Source organism: Amphibalanus amphitrite, unplaced genomic scaffold, assembly GCF_019059575.1.
Source record: "Amphibalanus amphitrite isolate SeventyFive unplaced genomic scaffold, NRLGWU_Aamphi_draft 000979F_arrow, whole genome shotgun sequence".
NCBI classification, from domain to species: Eukaryota; Metazoa; Arthropoda; class Thecostraca; order Balanomorpha; family Balanidae; genus Amphibalanus; species Amphibalanus amphitrite.
The window spans coordinates 20,150-42,634 of record NW_024882473.1 but is presented as its reverse complement, the minus strand read 5'-3'; the positions used below and the strand labels follow the sequence as shown (position 1 = coordinate 42,634).

The window sequence follows — 22,485 nt, the reverse complement described above, 5'->3', positions numbered from 1 at the left end:
CAAAAATATTAACTTTGAAATTTGACCTTTTTTGACCTGACCTTGACCTGACCTCCACCAGAAAGTGACCTAAACCATACCTGATGGTCTTATAACCAACACCATTGAGTTGGAAATGAAAAACTGGCCATAAAACATGCATCGCATAACCTTAGTAAGTTGGGCTTATGTGGTGACCCTTGGTGACCTTTGGTGACCTGACCTGTGACCTGACCTGGTATGACCAGTGACCTCTAATAGCAACATATGTACTAGACAACTGACGCCTTATCGCTGATTTTCGACAAAATGCGTTTTACTCGGTGTTATAGCGCTTTCCCTAGATGCCCGTGAACGGTGAAACATTTTATCTTTGACCTGACCTGTGACGTCATCGGTGACCCCGAGGTCAATGAAATTTGGTTTCACTCGACAAATTTGACAGGGCTATCGAACGCTGTTTGAATTTTTCGGATCCGTCCAGTAGTTTCGGAGATACGGGGGGGGCAAAAAAGTCCCCCCCCCCCCCCACCGCGCGGAAGGTGGCTGGTAGGCCCACCGCCTGCCGGGTTAAAGTACTCATCTGAAGCGTCTCGTCGCTTTCTTTCGTTTGCCGCCTCGTGCGTTTCGCTGCGCCTATTGGTTCTCGAGTTATCGGCTGGGGGCGTTTAACGCCCCCCCCCCCCCCCCAGCAAACGGTGGGTGGCGGAATACCCCAGCAACTGCCGGGTAAACTCCGCCCACTGGCCGTGACCGCGCTGGGTCTAAGCCGGCTCAGTCGGCTGCAGCACCGTGGAGAGGTCGCACGGGGGCCGCGCACCGGAAATATCCTTCCAGGCGGTGGGGAGGGGCATTTTTTTGCCCCCCCCCCTTAGTTTTTTCGATATATCTCGAGAACCGCTGCGCCGATCGTCACCAAACTTTCAGTACCCTCCTGGGAGTAGCTGGCGCACATGGTGACCAAAAGTCTTTCCAAAAGCTATGATAGGTTGGCCGCTAATGACGTCAGAGTGACGTCATTTCTGCCATTTTCGACCCAAAAAAAGGTTTCGCGGAAAGAGCTGTCAGGCCTACAGCTTTAGAGATGCAGAAAAATGTTTCGGCATAAAAGATGTGGAATCAAGAGGGCTACAAAACTGCTATTTCGGTTTTTCGAAGTTTGCGGATTTTGACCCCCAAAAATCAAAAAATAGATTTTCTGAATATAATAGCCAAAAAATCAAAAAGTTTTTGGAATTTCGAAAAACGGAATATATGTGATAGTCCCTACCGCCTCCTATCTACCAACTAAATTTGAGATTGATACTTTTTTTTTGGCCAAGTTATAGCGAAAAAAAACTGTTCAAAATTGATGACGTCAAATTTTCAAACTCAATTTTTAGCAATTCTAGACCTCGTAGCGCAAAACAAAGACCGCCATTAGACTCCCCGTGACGAGCTGCATCGAATCAACACCTATATTATGCAAAAATATCAACTTTGAAATTTGACCTTTTTGACCTGACCTTGACCTGACCTCCACCAGAAATTGACCTAAAACGTACCTGATGGTCTTATAACCAACACCATTGAGTTGGAAATGAAAAACTGGCCATAAAACATGCATCGCACAACCTTAGTAAAGTTGGGTTCATGTGGTGAGTGGTGACCCTTGGTGACCTTTGGTGACCTGACCTGTGACCTGACCTGGTATGACCAGTGACCTCTAATAGCAACATATGTACTAGACAACCAGGGCTGGGAAATCTCTCATACTTTCATACCCCAGTAGGTAGCAGATATCGCTTTATTGTTCAATCAATTGTAGCAAAATCAACATTTCTCTCTTCCGTACATCATAAAGATAAATACAATAAAAACATCAAAATTCGCACATTTTTAAAATAGAGGTACCACCAGACAGTGATCTCGTCGGCGAATAAGAACAAAACATCTGTAAGCAGGGTTGTATACCAATCAAGTCGATTGAATTGATTGATTTGATTCAACGCGTATTTTGAGTTGATTGGATTGAGTCGATTGACTTTTCGAGATGACTGGTTGACTGACTCGTTTGACTTTAGCGACTGGTTGACTGATTTGATTCCCAAAAATTAGAGTGACTCGTATGATTGAGTCGATTGAATGGAAAGTTCAAATAAGTTTTAGTTGATGAAAAATAATGACACCAATTGATGACATCAAAGGTCACAAAACTACACTGAAAACTGCTTGTCATCACAACTGCAATATGGGGTAGATGGCCAAATAAAGAACAGGGCCTAAACATGAACAGACAACTTTGACTTTCAACTGCAATAACTGCTCCAATCCTGGTGATAGAACCTGGCGATGCACCTACCTACCTTTCTGCACTCAGCAGGAAACGTTTTTTTTTTTAATCCAGATGATAATGATAAAGTGCAAGGCCCTATATACTAATAAAGTGTGATTAATTAATAATTCACATCTCCACGTCTCCTCAGAACCCACTGAACTCTATAAATATCTGAAACCCCTACAAAAATAACTGAAACAAAAGCGCCGTTTTCGTCTCGCTAAATTTGCTGCATTGTTTAATTTGCAGCAGAACGTTTGGTGATCCTTTTCTCCTGAGAGCCTAAGCATAACATATTTAATATATTTCATTTTCCTTAAAATATTTTACCGAATATCATCAAGTGGTTTTTGTTTCAAATGAAATAATAATTAAAACGAAATTGGTGTTGTACAACCGATTTATTTTATGATAATCTACCATACTACATGATTATCAATGACGTCATCTTACCAAAAAATCAAAGACGTAGAATAAGCTTTTAAAAAGCTTAGCATACTTGTTGGCAAAACGTTTTCTTTGTTTGTTTTTTTTTTTTCGCAGTCGCACCGTGCCGTTTTCGCGTTTTAATTTTCCTTGTTTCTTGCTTGTTTCTACTTCCTTTGTCCTTAACTTATCCTGTGGTTCCAGAGTCCCTGTCTTCTCCATTTGCTTTTAAATATATTTTTAATCCTCATCCCTATCCCCCAGTCCTAACAGTTTCAAAGTGTATTGCAATAAAATCAAAATGTTTTGAATTCTTCACATATAACCTATCTACCTTCGTTGGTACTGTTGGTAGCCAGTGACACATCTAGGCAGGTAAGTAGGTACCTACCTGCTTTCCTGCTGTCTTCATAAAGCATACCTAATGAAGTTGTCAAATTTGTAGCACATTTTCAACACTTTCATATGGTGTCAGTGTGGCATGAAACCTAGCTAGGTTCATTATGTTTAGGGTTCATTTCAGAAGAGCTCCGTCCAACTCACATAAGAGACAGACAGGGGCTTTACATGGGGTAGATGGCCTGATGACTTAGCTGGAATATGGCCAAAATTAAATTGACAACTTTTAGGTGAAAGGTGGTGATTTGGGTTAAGGGGCGAGTCAACTACTGGGCTATTTTACACCCATTAAATGAAACTTCTGCTCTAATTCTACCCATTGAACCTCAATATCATGATCCACCTGTCCATCACTAGGTATCCTTCCTTATTACGTATGTATGCATGTATGTATTACATCAACAGACACTCCACACATGGTTGTGGCTATTCTGTGCCTTAAGTAAGATAGATAAAACAAAGTGTCAATGAGGTGGGAGGGATGTCACGCAACATGTACACAGCATACATACACGCACACACCGCTCATGCACACACGGTCGTAAAAGCTACTGCAGTACCAGCGACTTGGCAGCGCGTTTAAAAGCAGACGGGCCCAGAGCTCGGGTCTCGATTGGTAGGCGGTTGAGAAGCGTCACAGCTCGGTAACTAAAAGATCGCTGTCCGGTCACGGTTCGGAAAGCCGGCGGCCGAAGACGCCCGTCCTGTCTAGTTGGCCGGTCACAATTGCGCGCGTCGGAAAAGCACTGGAAGAGTGAGGCCAGTTCGGACGGCTCTCCACTGACAAGTATCTTGTGAGCTGCAGTCAAGGTATTCAAATCATGCATTTGCCGCGGCACCATAAAACACAACTGATTTCGCGCTCGAGAGATGTGATCAGATTTCCTAAGACCGGTCACTACACGCGCTGCAAAATTGACAACCTTGAGCATCCGAGCATCGTTCGCCGCGGATTACATAGAATCTTTGAATGGCATGGCAATTTATAATTTTAAATGACAATATTTTTATGTTTCTTCTGTAGGTAGGTAGGTAGGTAGGTACACCAGACTGCTATGGACACTTTTCCAAGTTGGTGGGGCAAAAAAACCTTATGTATGTCTTGGTTTGAGTCGTTTGATTGACTTGATTGATTCCTTTCATTGTCGCGTTTGAGTCGATTGAATCAATTCCCGAAAACTGCTCTGACTTGATTGATTTGATTGGTTTCCCAAATTTGTCGTGATTGAATTGATTGCTATTGATTGAGTCGTATACAACCCTGTGACTGTAAGACTAACACAAGTTCAAAACGTCAGCTTTGTGCTCCATTTTATGACGAATCTGGCGGCTCTTTGTAGCAGTTTCCATTGTAGCATCACTAATTCTTCATACTCTGAGTCGTGTAACAAAAGGTATCTGCTACGCCTTTTTCTGCGCTATCTTCCTTATGAATATTGCAAAAAGGAGTTTCATTATTTGTGAAATATTCAAATGACATATTTACGAAACAAAACTGATTGTTTTTAAAATGGCATTGTTCAATGATCAATAAAAATACGAAAAGAATCAACTCATTCTGCCCATGGCATCTCTAAAAAGCCATCTTTTATGATACAGTGTCCTGCAACGTCTTTAATCCTTTTTGATGACGTCATACACAATTTTATTCAGTTTTTATGTATTTTATTGTTAAAATCATACTTATTTAAACTAAATTAGAGTTTTAAAGAACTAATGAACATTTTTTGTAAGTTTTATTAAGAAATCTTGTCAAAAATATGCAAATTACGTCATTGCTGTTTGTGTGTTTTGTTGATGCATTGTTTCTGGCGCATTAGAGACAATTCTAGTTGTCGTTTCGCGTGGATAGTTCAGTTGAGTTTGATGAGTGTTTCTGGGTGTTTTTGAATTATTTCAGCTTTTTTAGCTTTTATTTTGCCTCTATTTTAGGAAAGTGGGATATTCCAGGCCAAATTTCAAGTGTTGCAATGACAACTGTCCCTAAAGCGGCGTGCAGTACACAGTTAAAGAGCAAGGTAGCCGCCCAGCACGCAAAGCAAGATGTGTGAAGATATAGGAAGATACCTATGATCGAATTTGCGCAGAAGGTGAGATCTGATTGAAATATTGATCAAGTAACGCCCAGAAAAGAATTTTTTATTTACTTCTTTACATGTTCAATTATTGTATTAACTCTAAACCTTGATTGGTGGCAACTGGCAACTTTTGTACAGCGGGTTCGGCATGCACAATGATTGTAAATTGTTGACCAGACTGAGCAGCCAAATCAACCTGATTTCTTTCAAATACTTTCTGCCTGAGTAGGCTGATACCATCTGAATCCTGAAGTTGCTGGAATGCTGAAAGGAAAATTCTAGGGCTCACTGGAGCTCTCCATGGTGCTCTCAGGTGGTGCTGGAACTTGCCATGAGAAAGCCCTACAGCACCTTATTTTGATATTTGTATGCTTTTTCTAAACCTGAGTAGTGAGTACCTACAAAGAGTAAAAAATAAGAAAAAGAACATTCACAGGGGGCATAAGCAAGACACTGTATCTGTTTTTGTTTGTGCAACCAACTAACTAAAAACATTCAAAGCTCAATTTGAGAATAGATAGAAAATGAAAGTGGAAAGCTCTGTCCAGAATTTTGATTACTTGTAAAATCATTTTCTCTAGCAGAAATGATGTGAGGAACATTTGTGGCAATGTAGCTAATAAAGAGTTTCTCGTAATATCTGGTATGTAGCAGATTCAGCATTTTTCCCAGCCCTGTAGACAACTGACACCTTATCGCTTATTTTCGACAAAATGCGTTTTAGTCGGTGTTATAGCGCTTTCCCTAGAAGCACCGTGAACGGTGAAACATTTTATCTTTGACCTGACCTGTGACGTCATCGGTGACCCCGAAGTCAATGAAATTTGGTTTCCCCTAACAAATTTGACAGAGCTATCGAACGCCGTTCGAATTTTCCGGATCCGTCCAGTAGTTTCGGAGATACGGGGGGGGGGGCAAAAAATCCCCCCCACAGCGCGGAAGGTGGCCGGGAGGCCTACCGCCTGCCGGGCTATACATGGAATCGACAGGAAGTGTCTGAGCGATAGCTTGCTTTTCATTTGGTGGAGTTGGTAACCGCTTCTCTCTTTTTGGTATATCAACACCGATTCAGCTCAGAATATGAAGAATAATCATGAGGATATTAATTTGCGATAAATGCAATACCAAAGGCTAGTGCGCTAATTACGAGCGCTAGTTTCTGCTGTATCGTTATTACGGCGGCGCGGCCGCCCGGGCCGCCCGCTGCGCCGCGGCACCCGACCGTGCCGGACGAAAACTTCTGTAGCGCCGGTCAGCCCTGTGCTAGCGCCTTAACCCTCGCACCGACGGGGGGGCGGATATCCGCCCCCCCCCTGAGGTTTTTCGCGAATAGCGGGAAAACCGCGGCGCGTAGCGCCGCGGAATTTAGTATGACTATAACGTCATCAATTTTACACATGGTGTGCGAGTTTGAACCTCCTACCTTTTAAGGTCAGGTCACCAGGTCACTTTGAATGACCCAACCTCAAGTCACTTTTTTGCAACTTTGTCACCGTGCCAGAGCTACAGTAGATGTCGGAGGCCTTTGAAAGTCGCAGGATATTATTAGGTCATTAGTAGCTACAATTTGTATATCTCGGAATTTTGATATCGGTGACCTAAGGTCAGGTCAATTTCGCGACCTCCCAATTATAAGTCAATTGGGGAAAAATCAACTCCCTGTTTTTACCACTAAAACGGGTCGGAATGGCCCCATATACCATACATGACTTCATATACGATCAACCTTCACTACCTTGAGGTCTGTTTTGCTGTTGGGCAGCTGTGAGGTCATGTGACGTCATCAAAGGTCACCAAAGGTTTTTGGCCAATAACTCCGTACAGGAACAAGATACAGACGCGTGGATGGTCTCATTGTGTTCAGCTCGTCAAGACGCATCGAATGATATACATGATGACCTCGAGGTCACGTGACCTGAGGTCAACATTTGACCTTGACCTTTCGAGGTCAACATATATATCATTCGATGCGGATTGACGAGAGGATCACGATGATGCCCTTAGTTTGTTCCTACCTTGACTAATTCGAAAGTTATTCGAGAAAAACTCTCTCCATATCTAGCGCCGCCATTTTGACTTTTTCGACCCCTGTGACGTCATCTTTGACCTGACCTGAAAATGACCTGTGTAAAAATTGTAGATCTTGGCCGTGCGTATCCGATGCCGTTTACCGCTTGTCGCTATCTTGCTTCGTTCTCGAGATCTCAGGGGGGGGGCGGTCATCCGCCCCCCCCCGTCGGTGCGAAGTTGGCGCAGACCCCCGTCGGTGCGCGGGTTAATTCTTTCACGATGCGACTCAGAAATGATTAGGGAATGCTATGATATAGTGCACTAACGGGCACACACTGTGTGAAGTGCTGTAGATAAATTGAAAGCAAATATTTTTGGTAAAAAACTGCGGTTGCAACTTGCAACATGATTACAAATAGTTAGCTCACCGCCAAACCAAAATAGATACGGCTTTTTATGACGTGGCATTAGAAGCAGCAGGTTTCGGGGATCATTTTCATGTATAATTTTTGCAGTTTGTATGACATGAACGCACGCTAGCGGCACTTGAATTTCAAGTACCTGACAGTCATTTTACGACATCGAAAATGTATCGACTTCTGACAATCCTACACGAGGCCGGTTTTGACAAAAACATTAAAATCATACTTTTTCAGACACCCCAAACATTTGCCTGACTGACCATAGTACGTTTTATTCGATTAAGTGAACCTGAATTTTGGGCCTTTTTTCGTATTTATCCCTATTCCTGGCGGGCTCCGCCGGGACAAGAAACTGGCGGGGGGGGGGCCGATTCGGCCCCCCCCTTCAGATCTAAAAAACTACACATCGCAGCGACAAACGGCGAACGGCGTTTGATAGGTCGTTTAAAGATCTACAACTTTTACATAAAACATTTTCAGGTCAGGTCAATATTGAGGTCACCAGAGGTCATCAACGATAAAATGTTTTGGAATTAGTTACCTATATAACTTTTAAACTAAGAAACATAGAGACATAAAACCAATACATTTTTGTTGCTCTCGCCGAGGCGATGCGAAATAAGTATGTGATGACCTTCACAGGTCAATTTAAAATTTGACCTGAGGTCAAGGTCAGGTCATTCACCAATGAGGTTGTGGGGTATGGTCATGCTGCATACCAAACGACGCGCCTTGACCAGGTGAGCAGTTTGGTACCACTTACAAGTCTTTAGCACCATCATGTCGTGATTTATTGACAGAAAAACGATTTATGACGTCACATGACCTCAGATGACCTTTGCCGGTGCCCCTGTCAATTAGCGGCACCAGGATCATCACCGATGAGATAATCTTCCATAATACTGAAAGAAATGGGTGGTTTTGACTCGTTTACACGAAGCAGGAGGCGTTTCAATATTTTCCCATAGGCTTGCAATGTAAGGGTCACGAGTCTGGCCTGACCTCAGGTCACAGATATGAAAATTCTGAGATATACAAATTGCACATACTGGTACCCTAACTAAAGCCTGAAGAGAAGAAATTGATCGGTCAAAAGCTCTAGCTCTGGCGTGATTGCAAACTTTTCTGAGGTAGGGTCACCAAACCACCTCTGGTGACCTGACCTGAGGTCAGATCAACGGAAAATTTTTAGAAATGTTGCGTAAAAGCCTTTTAGAAAAAGTCAGAAAATTTGAGTTTCCTAGCTCAAAGCGTTTGGGAGATATAACCAAAAAACCTCAGGGGGGGCTCCTGAGGTCCCCCCCCCGCCAGGAATAGGGTTATAGCCACTCGTGAACCCCATTTGCATCACTGTGCGGTGCCGGGTTATGAGCATGAGTGTCGATTCTGCTGAGATGGAGGTGTCCGAGCACTGCAAATCCGCCGCGACCCAAGCGGGGCCTTGACCCGCGCTGTCTGTTGCGGCTCCAAAGTCGAGCCGGCGTGGAGTGTGGAGGGCTCGGGCACCCGCAACTGGACAAACATCGGCCTCCATGGACGAAGGTATAGTTGTATAATTTTTAATTCGCATTTGCTATGTGTCACTAATCGCCAGGCAATTCGTGATGAACATTTTTGGAACTCGCAATCTTACCTGATGACATTGATGCCATCTTCTTCTAGTTTTTGAAGGTGCTTGATTTCTTTTTCAATGAAGTCTTCTTCTTTATCGAAGTAGGGTATACGTTTCACTGCCACATTTTCCCGCTTTCCGCACTGTCCCCTGTGTGCAAAAACATCCATAGTGTCACTTCCATTGACCTATAATACCTAATTATTTACCTATAATAACATTTAACGTACAAAAACATTTATATTTAACATTGACCTATAATAACATTTAACCAGATCATTACCGGCTAGATGAGGAAGCGATATTGCATGCAAGTGCCAAAAAAGGTTGCACAAGGTGCGTGGAGTTCGTTTTTTTTTAACCCGCGCCCTGCTGGAAAGGGGATGAACAGTGAACACCCCTCCCCCTGTGGTTTTTGGCACATGTCATCTCTCTCTCTCTCTCTCTCTCTCTCTCTCTCTCTCTCTCTCTCTCTCTCTCTCTCTCTCTCTCTCTCTCTCTCTCTCTCTCTCTCTCTCTCTCTCTCTCTCTCTCTCTCTCTCTCTCTCTCTCTCCCTCTCCCTCTCCCTCTCTCTCTCCCTCTCCCTCTCTCCCTCTCTCTCTCTCTCTCTCTCTCTCTCTCTCTCTCTCTCTCTCTCTCTCTCTCTCTATCGTATCATTCGACGCGGCTTGACAAGGCGAATGTTATGATAAGTACCACTGTCGTGGCTCTATGACCATTTTTGATGAAGTTATTTGCGAAAAAAAAACTCAGACCCCAGGCTCGGGGTCGTTGCCCTGACCTCTGACCTAAGGTCACGAAAATGATTTTCTTTTTTCTGGGCCAAACGCAGAACGCTACACAACCGTGTTCGTAATTTTTCTTCATAGTTACTTGCAGGATAAAGGAGTCTAGAAAAATCAAGCATGTGACGTCATCAAGGGGCTATGTCCAACTTTTTACTACAGAAGATGTCAAATTGATGGGAGAAAAGGTACTGAAAGTTTCGTTTTGCTATTCCTTTGTGTTCGGGAGCCACCGTCAATGTTCGCCAGGGGGCGGACAACGTCCCCCCTGGCCCGCGCAATTTAACACGCGCAGTGGAAGGGGGGGGCGGATTTCGCCCACCCCTCCTGTTTTTCGCCAATAACTCGCGCCGCAAGCATAATATCAATGTGAAATTTCGGCTACCTGTCCAGAATTGAATTGCGGAGCTTCTCATGCAAGAAGTAAGAAAATCGGTTCACAACTTTTCTAGTAATAGCGGTGTACTGTAAAGTCAAACATCCTGCCGCCGCGGCGGCGCGGCGGCGCGGCGGCCGGCGCTAGCCGTTACGCGCCGCCTGAATTGTAGACTGTGCCGGGGCGGGACGGTTCCGTCTTTACATCGCGCTCCTTACCGCTGATTATATTAGATTCGCGTCAAATTCGGTGAGAAGACTGAGAAATGTACAGGCCATCATATGGTCAAAGAATTTTGAAAATCGGCCGGTAACAACTTGAGTTATGAGTGTGTAAACACAAAATTGTGATTGCCGCGTTTCCCGCGTCGGCCGATGCCGCTTCAGCCGGCGACATCTTACCCTTAGCAGGCTTCTAACTGCCATATTTATTGTTGGATTATCTAGAAATTCACCATACATACTCACAAATCTTTGCTCTTTTGTATAGTGAAAGATTTAGAAAAATCGGCCGGTAACTTTTTGAGTTATCGGCGTGTAAACGCAAAAAAGTCGCTAATATGGCAGATTTGACCATATTTGACCTCATTTGACCTTGAAGATATTGACCTAGGGTCATGAAATTCACACACAACAGAGTTCCCCATGGCCCCCACCTACCCTCCAAATTTCGTCTTTCTAGCTCCAGTGGGAGCTGAGATCTTAGGGGGGGGGCGACATCCGCCCCCCCCTTCCACTGGGCGTAGTACTCGCAACCCTTCCACTGCGCGTGTTAACCCTATTAGTGGCAGGCTCCTGGCTACCCCATATTAGTGGCAGGGGGGGGGCTGTTTACGACCCCCCCTTGATATCTCGAGATCTAACCGGCCGATTTTCAAAATTCAAACGGCATTCGATTTGGCTCAACGAGATCTACATTTCTAAAAAAAAAAAAATGTCAATAGGGGGGTAGAGGGGGGTAAAAACGGGCAAATTGCAGATACAGTTTAGACTGTTTATCACGGCCAGGTTTCTGAACCAATCTTAACGCAACTTTTGCCGATCGATAGAGAATGAACCAGGAATTCACATGGATCCTAAAAATATGCATTTTCAAAAATCATAGGCGGATACATATCATTGAGATTGGGGGTACACAAAAAGTATAGTAAATAAGGTTTTTGTTGGTACTGTTTCTAAAAAGGGTGGCAATGGTCTTGTTATGTTACAATTTTCATATGAGAGAACGACTAAAATTGTATTGGTCATGCATAGGCGGTGTCAGGGCACCTATGTTGGGAGGTAAAAAATAACCCCCTTTTTGGACGCCTGGATCCGCCTATTATAGCAAAAACGTGTCAAAAGAGGATGCACAATAACTTTATATGTGTTATCACATGATACCTTTCATTCACTGTTCGTAAAACTGGTGCAGCATCGTGATCTTCGCCCAAATGACTCGCTTCACGAATAGGACCCCCAATTCCCAGTGCTCTGGAGCCGCCCCTGGTAGAGTTATGAACTTGAAATTTTCAGGGAATGTGCCCAATTTAGTTTTAAGAAAAGTCAGAAAATTTCAGCATCGTAGCTTCAGCGGTTTCGGAGATATTCCCGAAAAACCTGAGGGGTGGATAAAAACAACCCCCCTGCCACTAATAGGGTTAATCGTATATCGGTACGATTTGGTCTTTCCTGAACTTTCTATGAAGTCATAGGGCGAACGAAAATGGACAAGGATGATTATGTGACTTCAAATGTATGACATACCTTCATTAAGACCCTAATGCTCCCCCAGTGTTATTCAACTTCGTGAGATAACACTGGGGGAGCTCGAGCGGATTATTTTCAGCATGCGTAACTTGAGTGCCTGCGGCTCCGATAACGTCTGTGTCCGCATGCTGAAATTCGGATTCCCCGCTATTGGTGGTGTCATCCTGCATATTATCAATACCTGCTTAATCCAATCTGACATCCCCGATTCATGGAAACATTCCATAGTTCACCCTCTGTTCAAGTCTGGTAACCCTTCAGACCCCGCAAACTTCCGACCCATTTCCCTAGTTCCTGTAATCATGAAAGTAGTTGAACGCATTGTCCATCAGCAGCTCTACGCCTACCTCTCCCATAATCACCTTCTGGCATCCTCCCAGCACGGCTTCCGCCCCCGGCACTCCACGGAAACCGCGTTGCTGTCTGTCACTGAACACATCCTGGCCGCCACTGATAGGGGGGATTTGTCAATGCTATGCCTTCTCGATTTCAGTAAATGTTTCGACGTGATTGACCACGATCTTCTGATGCAAAAACTGATGTTACACGGCATTGAAATTTCCTGGTTCGCCGCCTATCTACATGGACACACTCAGAGCGTGTCTTTGAAAGATGTATCCGGACGTAGAGTGCTATCTAGGCCTCTTTCTAATGCCATGGGTGTCTTCCAGGGCTCTGCGTTAGGGCCGCTTCTTTTCACCATTTTCTCTAACAACTTATCGCTATACGCGGGCGACGCAAAAGTGTTTCAGTATGCCGATGACACTCAAGTATTGGTTAGCGGTCCAGCTCGGGACCTCGAAGTTCTCATCTCGCGCATGGAGGACTCGCTCGCGTCTCTCAATGACTGGTTTTGCGCTAACGCCCTCAAAGTGAACGCAAGTAAAACACAGCTTATTGTATTTGGCACTCGTCAAAATCTTCGTAAATTACCAGACTTTAGAGTACCATTCCGCAACGCAGCGTTGCAACCGTGCGCACAAGTCGGGAACCTTGGCGTCACTTTTGACAGCACTCTGTCATGGGACGCACACGTCTCTGAACTCTGCCGCCGGTGTACGGGACTGTTGATTGGTCTTTCACACGCGCGCCACTGTCTCCCAGATGGCATCATTCGAACGCTCGTGACGGCACTCGTTGTATCGCGTATCCAGTACTGCCTTTCAGTTTATGGTAATGGGTCCCAAAAAAAATTCGATCGACTCCAAAAAAAAATCTTAACTTCGCCGCTAGAGTTATTTTCGGCCGCCGTAAATTTGACCATGTCTCCGACCTGCGAACAAAACTCGGGTGGTTGTCCCCGCGCGGTATGTCCGATTTCCACACCCTTGTCATCGCACACAAGGTCATACAGCGCCGAGAACCTGAGCAACTAGCAGCCCTGTTCGTCGCTAATAGCGCTATCCGCGAGAGACCATCCAGGCAAGATCACTTCTTCCATCTTCCCCGTCCGCGGCTGGAAACGGGCAAGCGGCGGTTTGGCTATCGAGCTGCAGCTCTGCTGAACAGCCTGCCACCTCAACTGTCGCAGCTGCCTCCCGCCCGCTTCGCCCGCGCTGTTAAAGCCGCAATCGTGGACGATGAATCAGCACATCGTCGGTGACCAATAGGATAGGGGTCAAGGCTATAGAACTCCAGGTAAGGACACCAGCCGTTTGACCTTGAACGCCGCCGGCCGGCCGATGACGTCATTGGAGGCAAGCCGGCTCGGCGGACACACAAGGCGAATGCATAACGGAGGGGCGTTGGAACGTTGCGGGAGCCGGGGAGATATTTTAATGTGGTTGCATACCACCATTGTTATGTTGATTGATCTACAGACTGCATTCTTTTAAACCTCGATGCATTCTAGGCCTGGATGGTGCGTACATTCGTGGAACGATCACCCCGTCCGACGTCCGTGGTCGAAGCTGTCATAGTATTAAAGACACTAAGACGGGTGCAATAACGGTGATCCGATCCCGTCTCTGGCGAATCTAGAGGGGTCGTAAGGACCCAGGCCCAATCTGACCGTCTATTTTTAGGGAAACGGGGTGGGTGAATTGACAACCGATGGCTTAAGAGATGATGAGAAGGGATCCCGTCGTCGATTGTTGTTTGACAGACAACACATGTTGTACTGGGTGCATGACGGTATGACCATCAGAGGTAATGCCTGAACGTAGGCAAGCATAATTGGTCTGTCATACTGTTTAGGAATATAAAATGGTAATGGAGATCATTGACGATATGATCTCTACAATACGGGAATGCACTAATTACTACGGCCCATAGGGGCACCGCCGGAGCTGTTGTTTTGCCATCGGTCCCAGGCAACTCCAGGGAGCTGCAGTACCCGGCGGCCAAAGCGGCCACCTCGTCGACTCGCAGGTCCTGTGTGATTCCGTGATGCTTTAATGCTTCACCCACAGAAGCACGGGCATAGCAGTAGGATGTGGGGCTAGGTGTCTGTTCATTGAAAGAACAACGAATACAGCGCCTGGTCCCGCCGAAGCTCTGTATCGACCGTGACTTATTCACAACTGGCGGATCCAGGAAGCGGTCTTGGACACTGCAGGGGCTTACCCCAAAAAGGTTTATCGGAATTAATTTAAAAACTCGGATTTCGATTCCATGCGCACTGCTGTGCAGTGTGATTAACCAACATTTCCTCAGAAAAGTTAAGTTTTCTTTTATTCTCGAAAAGCGATTTCGGGCGCTGCCCTGGTTGTGGGGGAAGACATTTGCCCCAAATGCCTTCCCCTGGATCCGCCAGTGGGTTGCCCCACTCCGAGCTTGACTAAAAACGTCTTCAAACCCCACCAGAAACCGATGGTAAGGTGAATTTAAATCCAATAACTCATCTCTGTCTGCCCGCCTAAATATACTAGTTACTACACATGGTACGGCACCCGGCCCGGTCGGAGCTATGAGCCGATCGTGATATTTTCGGCTTTCCCCATCCCAAGCTCGATTAGAAACGTTCTCCTTCCCCACCCGATTGCTTATGTCAATTCAAATTCAATACCTGATCTCTGTCTGCCCGACCATAACCCATTCATTGCACACCGTTCAGCGCCCGGCCCCGCCAGAATATCCTAGCGCGCTGACCAGTTGCCTCCAGCCGCGTCATCGCGAGGCCCCGCGCGGCCCATAAATGAATACATTGCGCGAATAGCCGTGTCGCCCCCCTGATAGGGGTGGGTAAAAGCGATGAGGCTGTCCTGAGACACCTTGTTTTGACGTGAGTGAATGTGCAACTGTTTTGAATGATTAGATTAGCAACCGCGGATACGGATTCTGAGCAGTAATCGCCACGCACTTTGTATGTGGATCGCTCTTAAATGTAAATACAATACAATACAATACAATACACTTGGCAGCATGTCGTTCGACTCGTAACGCCATATGTCTTTTGGTTGGTCGAGGGCGCGGGTGTTACGAATGGGATCGACAGAAACTTTTGACACTAACTACAATTTCTTATTCAGAAATATGAGTGGTAATTTTGGGCTTTTCTATGAATCCGTATTGGGAGCGTATCGTCGAAGAAGTAACTAGGAACAACAAGGTATCTCATCCCCTCCCCCTCTTCCCTCAGCGGCTGGTGTTTCGCGCGGAGGCCCAGCCACTGCTTGATTATAATAGTACGGAATGGTGCATCGGACCGACTGTGCATCGCTGCGAAGCTGGCCCATATGTGGCCCGTGCTTTGAGCTGCTTCGCGGATTGTCTTGTCTTGTAGGTAAATCCATCGAATTAGGGATGACTTACTGATAAACAGCCGTCCCAAAGCCTCCTTTTCCCAGAAGGTTCTTCTGATTATACTTGATGGAGCCGACAGAAATCACGTCTCCTTTATGAACCTGTTGACAAATATGTAAAAATATTATTTCCGCTCTGTGGTACACAAGCAAAAAAAGAAAAGAAAGAAAATAGTTCCGTGGTTTTCTTCAAAGAGAGATTTGATTATTTGAACAAGGCAAACTACCTAAGTACCTATTGCATTGTTATCGCGTCGCAAAACTCCAGACGTTCATACATTTTAATGCAGCCATTTTTACTTACCTCTTTCTCAACTCGCAGCTCTGAAGAAATCTGGCCATCCATCGACAGCTATCCAGAGAAACCGTCTGTCTGGAAAAGGTTCAGAGTTTTTTATGTATCTCGGTTTATTTACTTCAAACGGCAACGATGGCTCACGCCAATCAATCCGAATGGTTGACACTTGACACAACCTCAGCAGCGCCAAACACCATCCATACACTGTGTAAGTACGTACAGTCCGCGTTTCTGCCCAGAGGTATACACACACCACATACATGTATGTATGTGGTGTGTGTGTACTAACGTAACGTAACTGTGTACTGTATGTACACAGTTACGTCGGAGACCGGGCCGGCGCGGCGGATCCAAGCAACGCGGAGCTGGCAGCCCCCCACTCTGCACACGTGCTCACAATGTATGAACCGGAATCGGATGCAACCAAACCAATGTATGCAACTAAACTAAAGCAGCCCCGCCGGCAGCCGAGCCAGCAGAGCACGATCCCGACGGCGGCAGCCTCGCGAAGGCGGCGACAGCGGTGGACGGACCAGCAACGGGCGCAGATGACCGCGCCGCCGCCGGCCGGCAGGTCAAGGTCAAGGTCATTGACCGCCGGCCGGCGGTCAATGACCTTGACCTGACCTTCAAGTGACCTTGACACCCAACATAATGCATGGCACCAGCATTGTTTCACATGTTGAATATTTAACCCGCGCACCGACGGGGGGGCGGATATCCGCCCCCCCTGAGGTTTTTCGCGGATAGCGGGAAAACCGCAGCGCGTAGCGCCGCGAAATTTGATACGACTATTCTCTCATCAATTTTGCACACGGTGTGCAAGTTTGAACCTTCTAACTTTCAAGGTCAGGTCACCAGGTCACTTTGAATGACCCAACCTCAAGTCACTTTTTTGCAACTTTGTCACCGTGCCAGAGCTACAGTAGATGTCTGAGGCCTTTGAAAGTCGCAGGATGTTATTAGGTCATTAGTAGCTACAATTTGTATATCTCGGAATTTTGATGTCGGTGACCTAAGGTTAGGTCAATTTCGCGACCTCCCCATTATAAGTCAATGGGGGAAAAATCAACTCCCTGTTTTTACCACTAAAACGGGTCGGAATGGCCCAATATACCATACATGACTTCATATACGATCAACCTTCACTATCTTGAGGTCTGTTTTGCTGTTGGGCAGCTTTAAGGTCATGTGACGTCATCAAAGGTCACCAAAGGTTTTTGGCCAATAACTCCGTACAGGAACAAGATACAGCCGCGCGGATGGTCTCATTGTGTTCAGCTCGTCAAGACGCACCGAATGATATACATGATGACCTCGAGGTCACGTGACCTGAGGTCAACCTTTGACCTTGACCTTTCGAGGTCAACTCATATATCATTCGATGCGGATTGACGAGAGGATCACGATGATGCCCTTAGTTTGTTCCTATCTTGACTAATTCGAAAGTTATTCGAGAAAAACTCTCCCCATATCTAGCGCCGCCATTTTGACTTTTTCGACCCCTGTAACGTCATCTTTGACCTGACCTGAAAATGGTCTTAGTAAAAATTGTAGACCATGTCCATGCGTATCCGATGCCGTTTACCGCTTGTCGCTATCTTGCTTCGTTCTCGAGATCTCAGGGGGGGTGGGCCGTTATCCGCCCCCCGTCGGTGCGAATTTGGCGCAGACCCCCGTCGGTGCGCGGGTTAAAACCACGAGACTGCAAACGCGCGGCTAATGCGAGCCGACATACGCCGAATCGCGATTCCGTATCGTGATGTGTGTCCTAGCGCTCCTGGAATTGGGTATTAACCCGCGACCGCCTGGGGGGGTCGGATCCGACCCCCCCTCTGTTTTTCTTGAATAACTCATGAACCGCTTGCGCTATCAACTTGAAACTTGGCATACCTTCTCCCCCATCAATTTGACGTCTCCTGTGCAATTTTTAAGAAAAAAAATTGAAAAGTTTTTGAGATATATCGATTTTAGTGATGTAACTTCATGGCGTTTTCAGTCAAAAAATGGTAAATGTTTAAAAAATCGCCAAAAATCGAGGTTTTAAGCAAATTGCAAATTAAGGACATGAAAAGACGCAGCTCAACGAGTTCTTAAAAATGGCTATCTCGGATTTTCCATAAAATGCGTTTTTCACCCCTAAAAATTCAAAAAACTATATTTTTTGGAAAACATCTAATAAAATCCAAAATTTTGAGAATTTCCAAAAAACCGGAATATATGTTATAGAGCTCTATTAGAACATTAGATGTCCCAAATTTCAACTTTCTATCTTGATTTCTGACCCCCAAATTGTAAAAAATAGCTCCAACATGCATAGGGCATGGTGACGTCATAAGCATTTTCGCGAATTAGAGGCACTTCTGAACAACGCATGTGAAAACAAATGGCACCACTAGATTCCTGGGACAAAGTTCGTCTAGAAAAGTGCATTTTTATGTCAAAAATAAAAAGTTGAAAAATTGACTTTTTTTCTTAGCCCTCGTTTAGTTATGTATGGTATAAACGATTTTTTATGCTTTCAATGCACACTTATCACCAGCACAGTGACTTGGGGTCACATATAACCATTACCATCGGATTTGGCGTGAAAAATAAGCCATAAAACATGTGTCGCACGCCCATGTAGCAGAAAGTGAAAACCGTGACCTTTCGTGACCTGACCTGACCTTGACCCGTACCTAGTATGACCCCTATACGCACATAGTACCTTCACTAGGTCTTTGAGGTCATTTGTGGTGAGTTTCGAGCAGCAGCTATCGATTTCGCTGTCCGTAAGCCTAATCATGCAAAACCCCTGAATTTGACCTTTGACCTGACCTTGACCCGAAAGTTGACCTCAATCTTAAAATCTTAAGAGTGCTTTGGGAACGTCTCGTAGAGACCTTTCGAACGCCGCCTCGCGGGGCTCGATACGACCATTGGTTCTCGAGATAACAGGGGGGGGGGGTCGGATCCGACCCCCCCCCCCCAGGCTGTCGTGGGTACGGAAATAGCCCAGGCGGTGCCGGGTTAAGATAGTATAATGTGAATATTCCGTGTTCCGGCAAGTTTCGGCAGCCAAACAAGTAAGGTTGTGGCATAATTTATGTTTGCCATGATCCCTTCCTAATAAAAGTGCCTTTCAGGAATGCAATTTTGAGAGCTCACAGGAACAAAACCAACAGGACTAGATAATGCATTTAAGCTATACTTTCAGGACTTACAGAGCCCATTGAGCAACCACTCATGAATAGTGTGAACTTTGGGTACATTGTTTCTACTTTCTAGTTTGCTGGGAATATACATACAGATAAAACAATGCTATATATGGAATGTTCAAACATTTTTTAGCCCAGCTGATGAAAAAAAGGTAATCAAAAACCCAAAAGAGGTTTTTGGAATTAAGACGCGCTAGATCGAAAAAATACCTATTGTGCAAAATTGATGCCCGGAGGTGTCGTAAAAGTTTGATCACGACATCTGCAGTTTTGCGGTAGTTTCAGGAGATATAGTAAATACATATTTACGGAAAAGGACAAGGAGGGCCATTTCGCCCCCCCCCCCTCCCCTACGGGTTGAGGGTTAAGATAATAATTGTCGAGATACATATATGAATAACTGTTACAACAGGAACTTAACCCTCGCCCGTATAGGGGGATCGAATGGACCCCCTCGTTTTTTCGCGAATAAATCGCGTAAAAAGCGGCCGATCGCGACGAAACTGTCAGAACCTTAGCGTTCTTCATTTGTACATCTACCCTCTAAATTTTATGATCCTTATCCAAATGACCTTTAACCTGTGACCTAAGGCCGCCGTCCACTGTGCGGACTGTTCTCGGTCCGTACGGAATTTACCACAGAACCCTATGCGGCGCATCCGGTCCGTACGGAAACCGTGTGCGGACCGCATCCACTGTGTCGTAAAAATATATCGTTGATAGCTGATGAAATTATAGTAAGTCCCAACTCGTAGGTCGCATTCAGCTGCCGGACATTGGTGTCGTGCCCACATTTTCCGTTTGACCTTGAGTTGGCACCAGATTTTGTCGACAGACGTGGCGCAGCTTATTTTACTGCATTATTTTAGATGCTAAATATTTAGACTGTGGTGGTAAATGATGCCGTGCAAATAATATTGAATCATCGGTGACATAGTTACCATTGATACTTGAATAGCATCAATAAAATGCATTTAGTCTATTATTACTCTTCCATTGATTTTATTGTGTTTGCAGGCATAGGTAGAAACTGAACAGCTGAGCCTGCAGCTTACAGTTGTTCTAAACAGTAGCGGCGGAACACCTTCAATTAAGGGGGGGGGGGGGCACTGCCGACTTTCGGTCCGATTCTTTCCATGCAACGCCCATAGGGCTAATGTTAAAATGCCAAAATTAAAGGGACCCTCCCACCTTAACCCGCGCCCTGGTGGGGTCTGTTTATAACGCGACCTGGTGGGGGGGGGGGCTATTTTTTGCCCCCCCCCTCGTATCTCCGAAACTACTGGACGGATCCGCAAAATTCAAACGGCGTTCGAAAGGCCTGTCAAATTTGTCGAAGGAAACCAAATTTCATTGACCTCGGGGTCACCGATGACGTCACAGGTCAGGTCAAAGATGAAATGTTTCACCGTTCACGGGTCTTCTAGGGAATGCGCTATAACACCGAGGAAAACGCATTTTGTCGAGAATCAGCGGTAGGGCGTCAGTTGCCTAGTAGATATGTTGCTATTAGAGGTCACTAGCAATACCAGGTCAGGTCACAGGTCAGGTCACCAAGGGTCACAGGTCAGGTCACATGAGCCCAACTTTACTAAGGTTGTGTGATACATGTTTTATGGCCAATTTTTCATTTCCAACTCAATGGTGTTGGTTATAAGACTATCAGGTACGGCTTAGGTCACTTTCTGGTGAAGTTCAGGTCAAGGTCAGGTCAAGGTCAGGCCAAAAAAGGTCAAATTTTAAAGTTGATATTTTTGCATAATTTGGGTATTGATTCGATGCAGCTCGTCACGGGGAGTCTAATGGTGGTCTTTGTTTTGCGCTACGGGGTCTAGAATTGCTAAAAATTGAGTTTGAAAATTTGACGTCATCAATTTTGAACAGTTTTTTCGCTATTACTTCGCCAAAAAAGGAGGTATCAATCTCAAATTTGGTATGTGCATGGAAGGCGGTAAGGACTATCACATATATTCCGGTTTTTGCGAAATTCAAAAAACTTTTTGGATTTTTCGATAAGTATTTCCAAAAAATCTATTTTTTGATTTTTGGGGGTCAAAATCCAAAAAATTTCAAAAATCCGAGATAGCAATTTTGTAGCCCTGTCCAATTTGCAGCTTTTATGTCTTTATCATTTTTCTGTATTTGCAAAGCTATAGGCCTGACAGCTCTTCCCGCGAAACCCTTTTTTGGGTCGAAAACGGCAGAACATGACGTCACTCTGACGTCATTTCCGGCCAACCTATCATAGCCTTTGGAAAAAATTTTGGTCACAATGTGTAAAATTGATGTCCGGGAGGTTACTGAAAGTTTGGTGACGATCGGCGCAGCGGTTCTGGAGATATATCGAAAAGTCTGGAGGGGGGGGGGCAAAAAATAGCCCCCCCCCCACCAGGGCGCGGGTTAACATTAGTTTTGAGTTGAGATAGCCAAGTTTGCGGCCAGGCTCAGAAACCACCATTTATCCTGGTCGCAACCCCCGCAGCTTTATGGTGTTCAAGAAATTTCTTCCCTTTACTTGCAGGGTGGGACCAGCGTGGTCCCTATCTCTTAACCATTACGGGAATCTGATGACGTCATCAGGCTTTCGAACGTCCGTTAAATGTTTGACTAAAACGTTTTGTAGCACGCGGTGGTATATGCTGCTTTGCGCGCAACAAATGCCGCACTTTCAAATAAAGTCGCTAGGAACAGCGGAGATCCCAAAAAGTAAACAAAAGTAAAAGTCTAATATCTTGAAAACCGGTGAATATTTTTCGATGAAATTTGGTAGATATTCGTTTTTGCTCTTTCTGAACCGAGCGACATCACTTTCATGCCATTTCATTAACTTTTTTGAAGGTGGGAGGGTCCCTTTAAAGGGGGCACGGTGCCCCGGTGCCCTCCCCGTTCCGCCGCCCATGGTTCTATAACATAAATCAATGCTGCTGAGGGCTGCAAATTTGTTTCACTTATCTTTAATAACTGATGCCCTACCTTCATCTACCATTATCTGTAAGAATCTTGCATCAATCATCACCAGACTTTTTAGTTTTTTTTACATACCTACGCCCCAGCCACGAGAGTGGGCGGGTACGACTCCCTCGCCCTAATT

At 45.3% G+C, this 22,485-nt stretch overlaps 1 protein-coding gene across 1 annotated transcript in view; it reads right to left on the bottom strand.

The window, feature by feature from the left end:
- Positions 1 to 22,485, bottom strand: part of LOC122368827 (serine/threonine-protein kinase/endoribonuclease IRE1-like) — a 165,240-nt gene that overhangs the window by 137,132 nt on the left and 5,623 nt on the right. Inside the window, exons 2-4 of the mRNA XM_043343088.1 lie at positions 16,201 to 16,269; positions 15,907 to 15,998; positions 9,265 to 9,393 (exon numbers count right to left, since the gene is read on the bottom strand). Of these exons, the coding sequence (XP_043199023.1) occupies positions 9,265 to 9,393; positions 15,907 to 15,998; positions 16,201 to 16,242 (263 nt within the window). The 5' untranslated portion in view covers positions 16,243 to 16,269. The remainder of the gene's footprint in view (positions 1 to 9,264; positions 9,394 to 15,906; positions 15,999 to 16,200; positions 16,270 to 22,485) is intronic.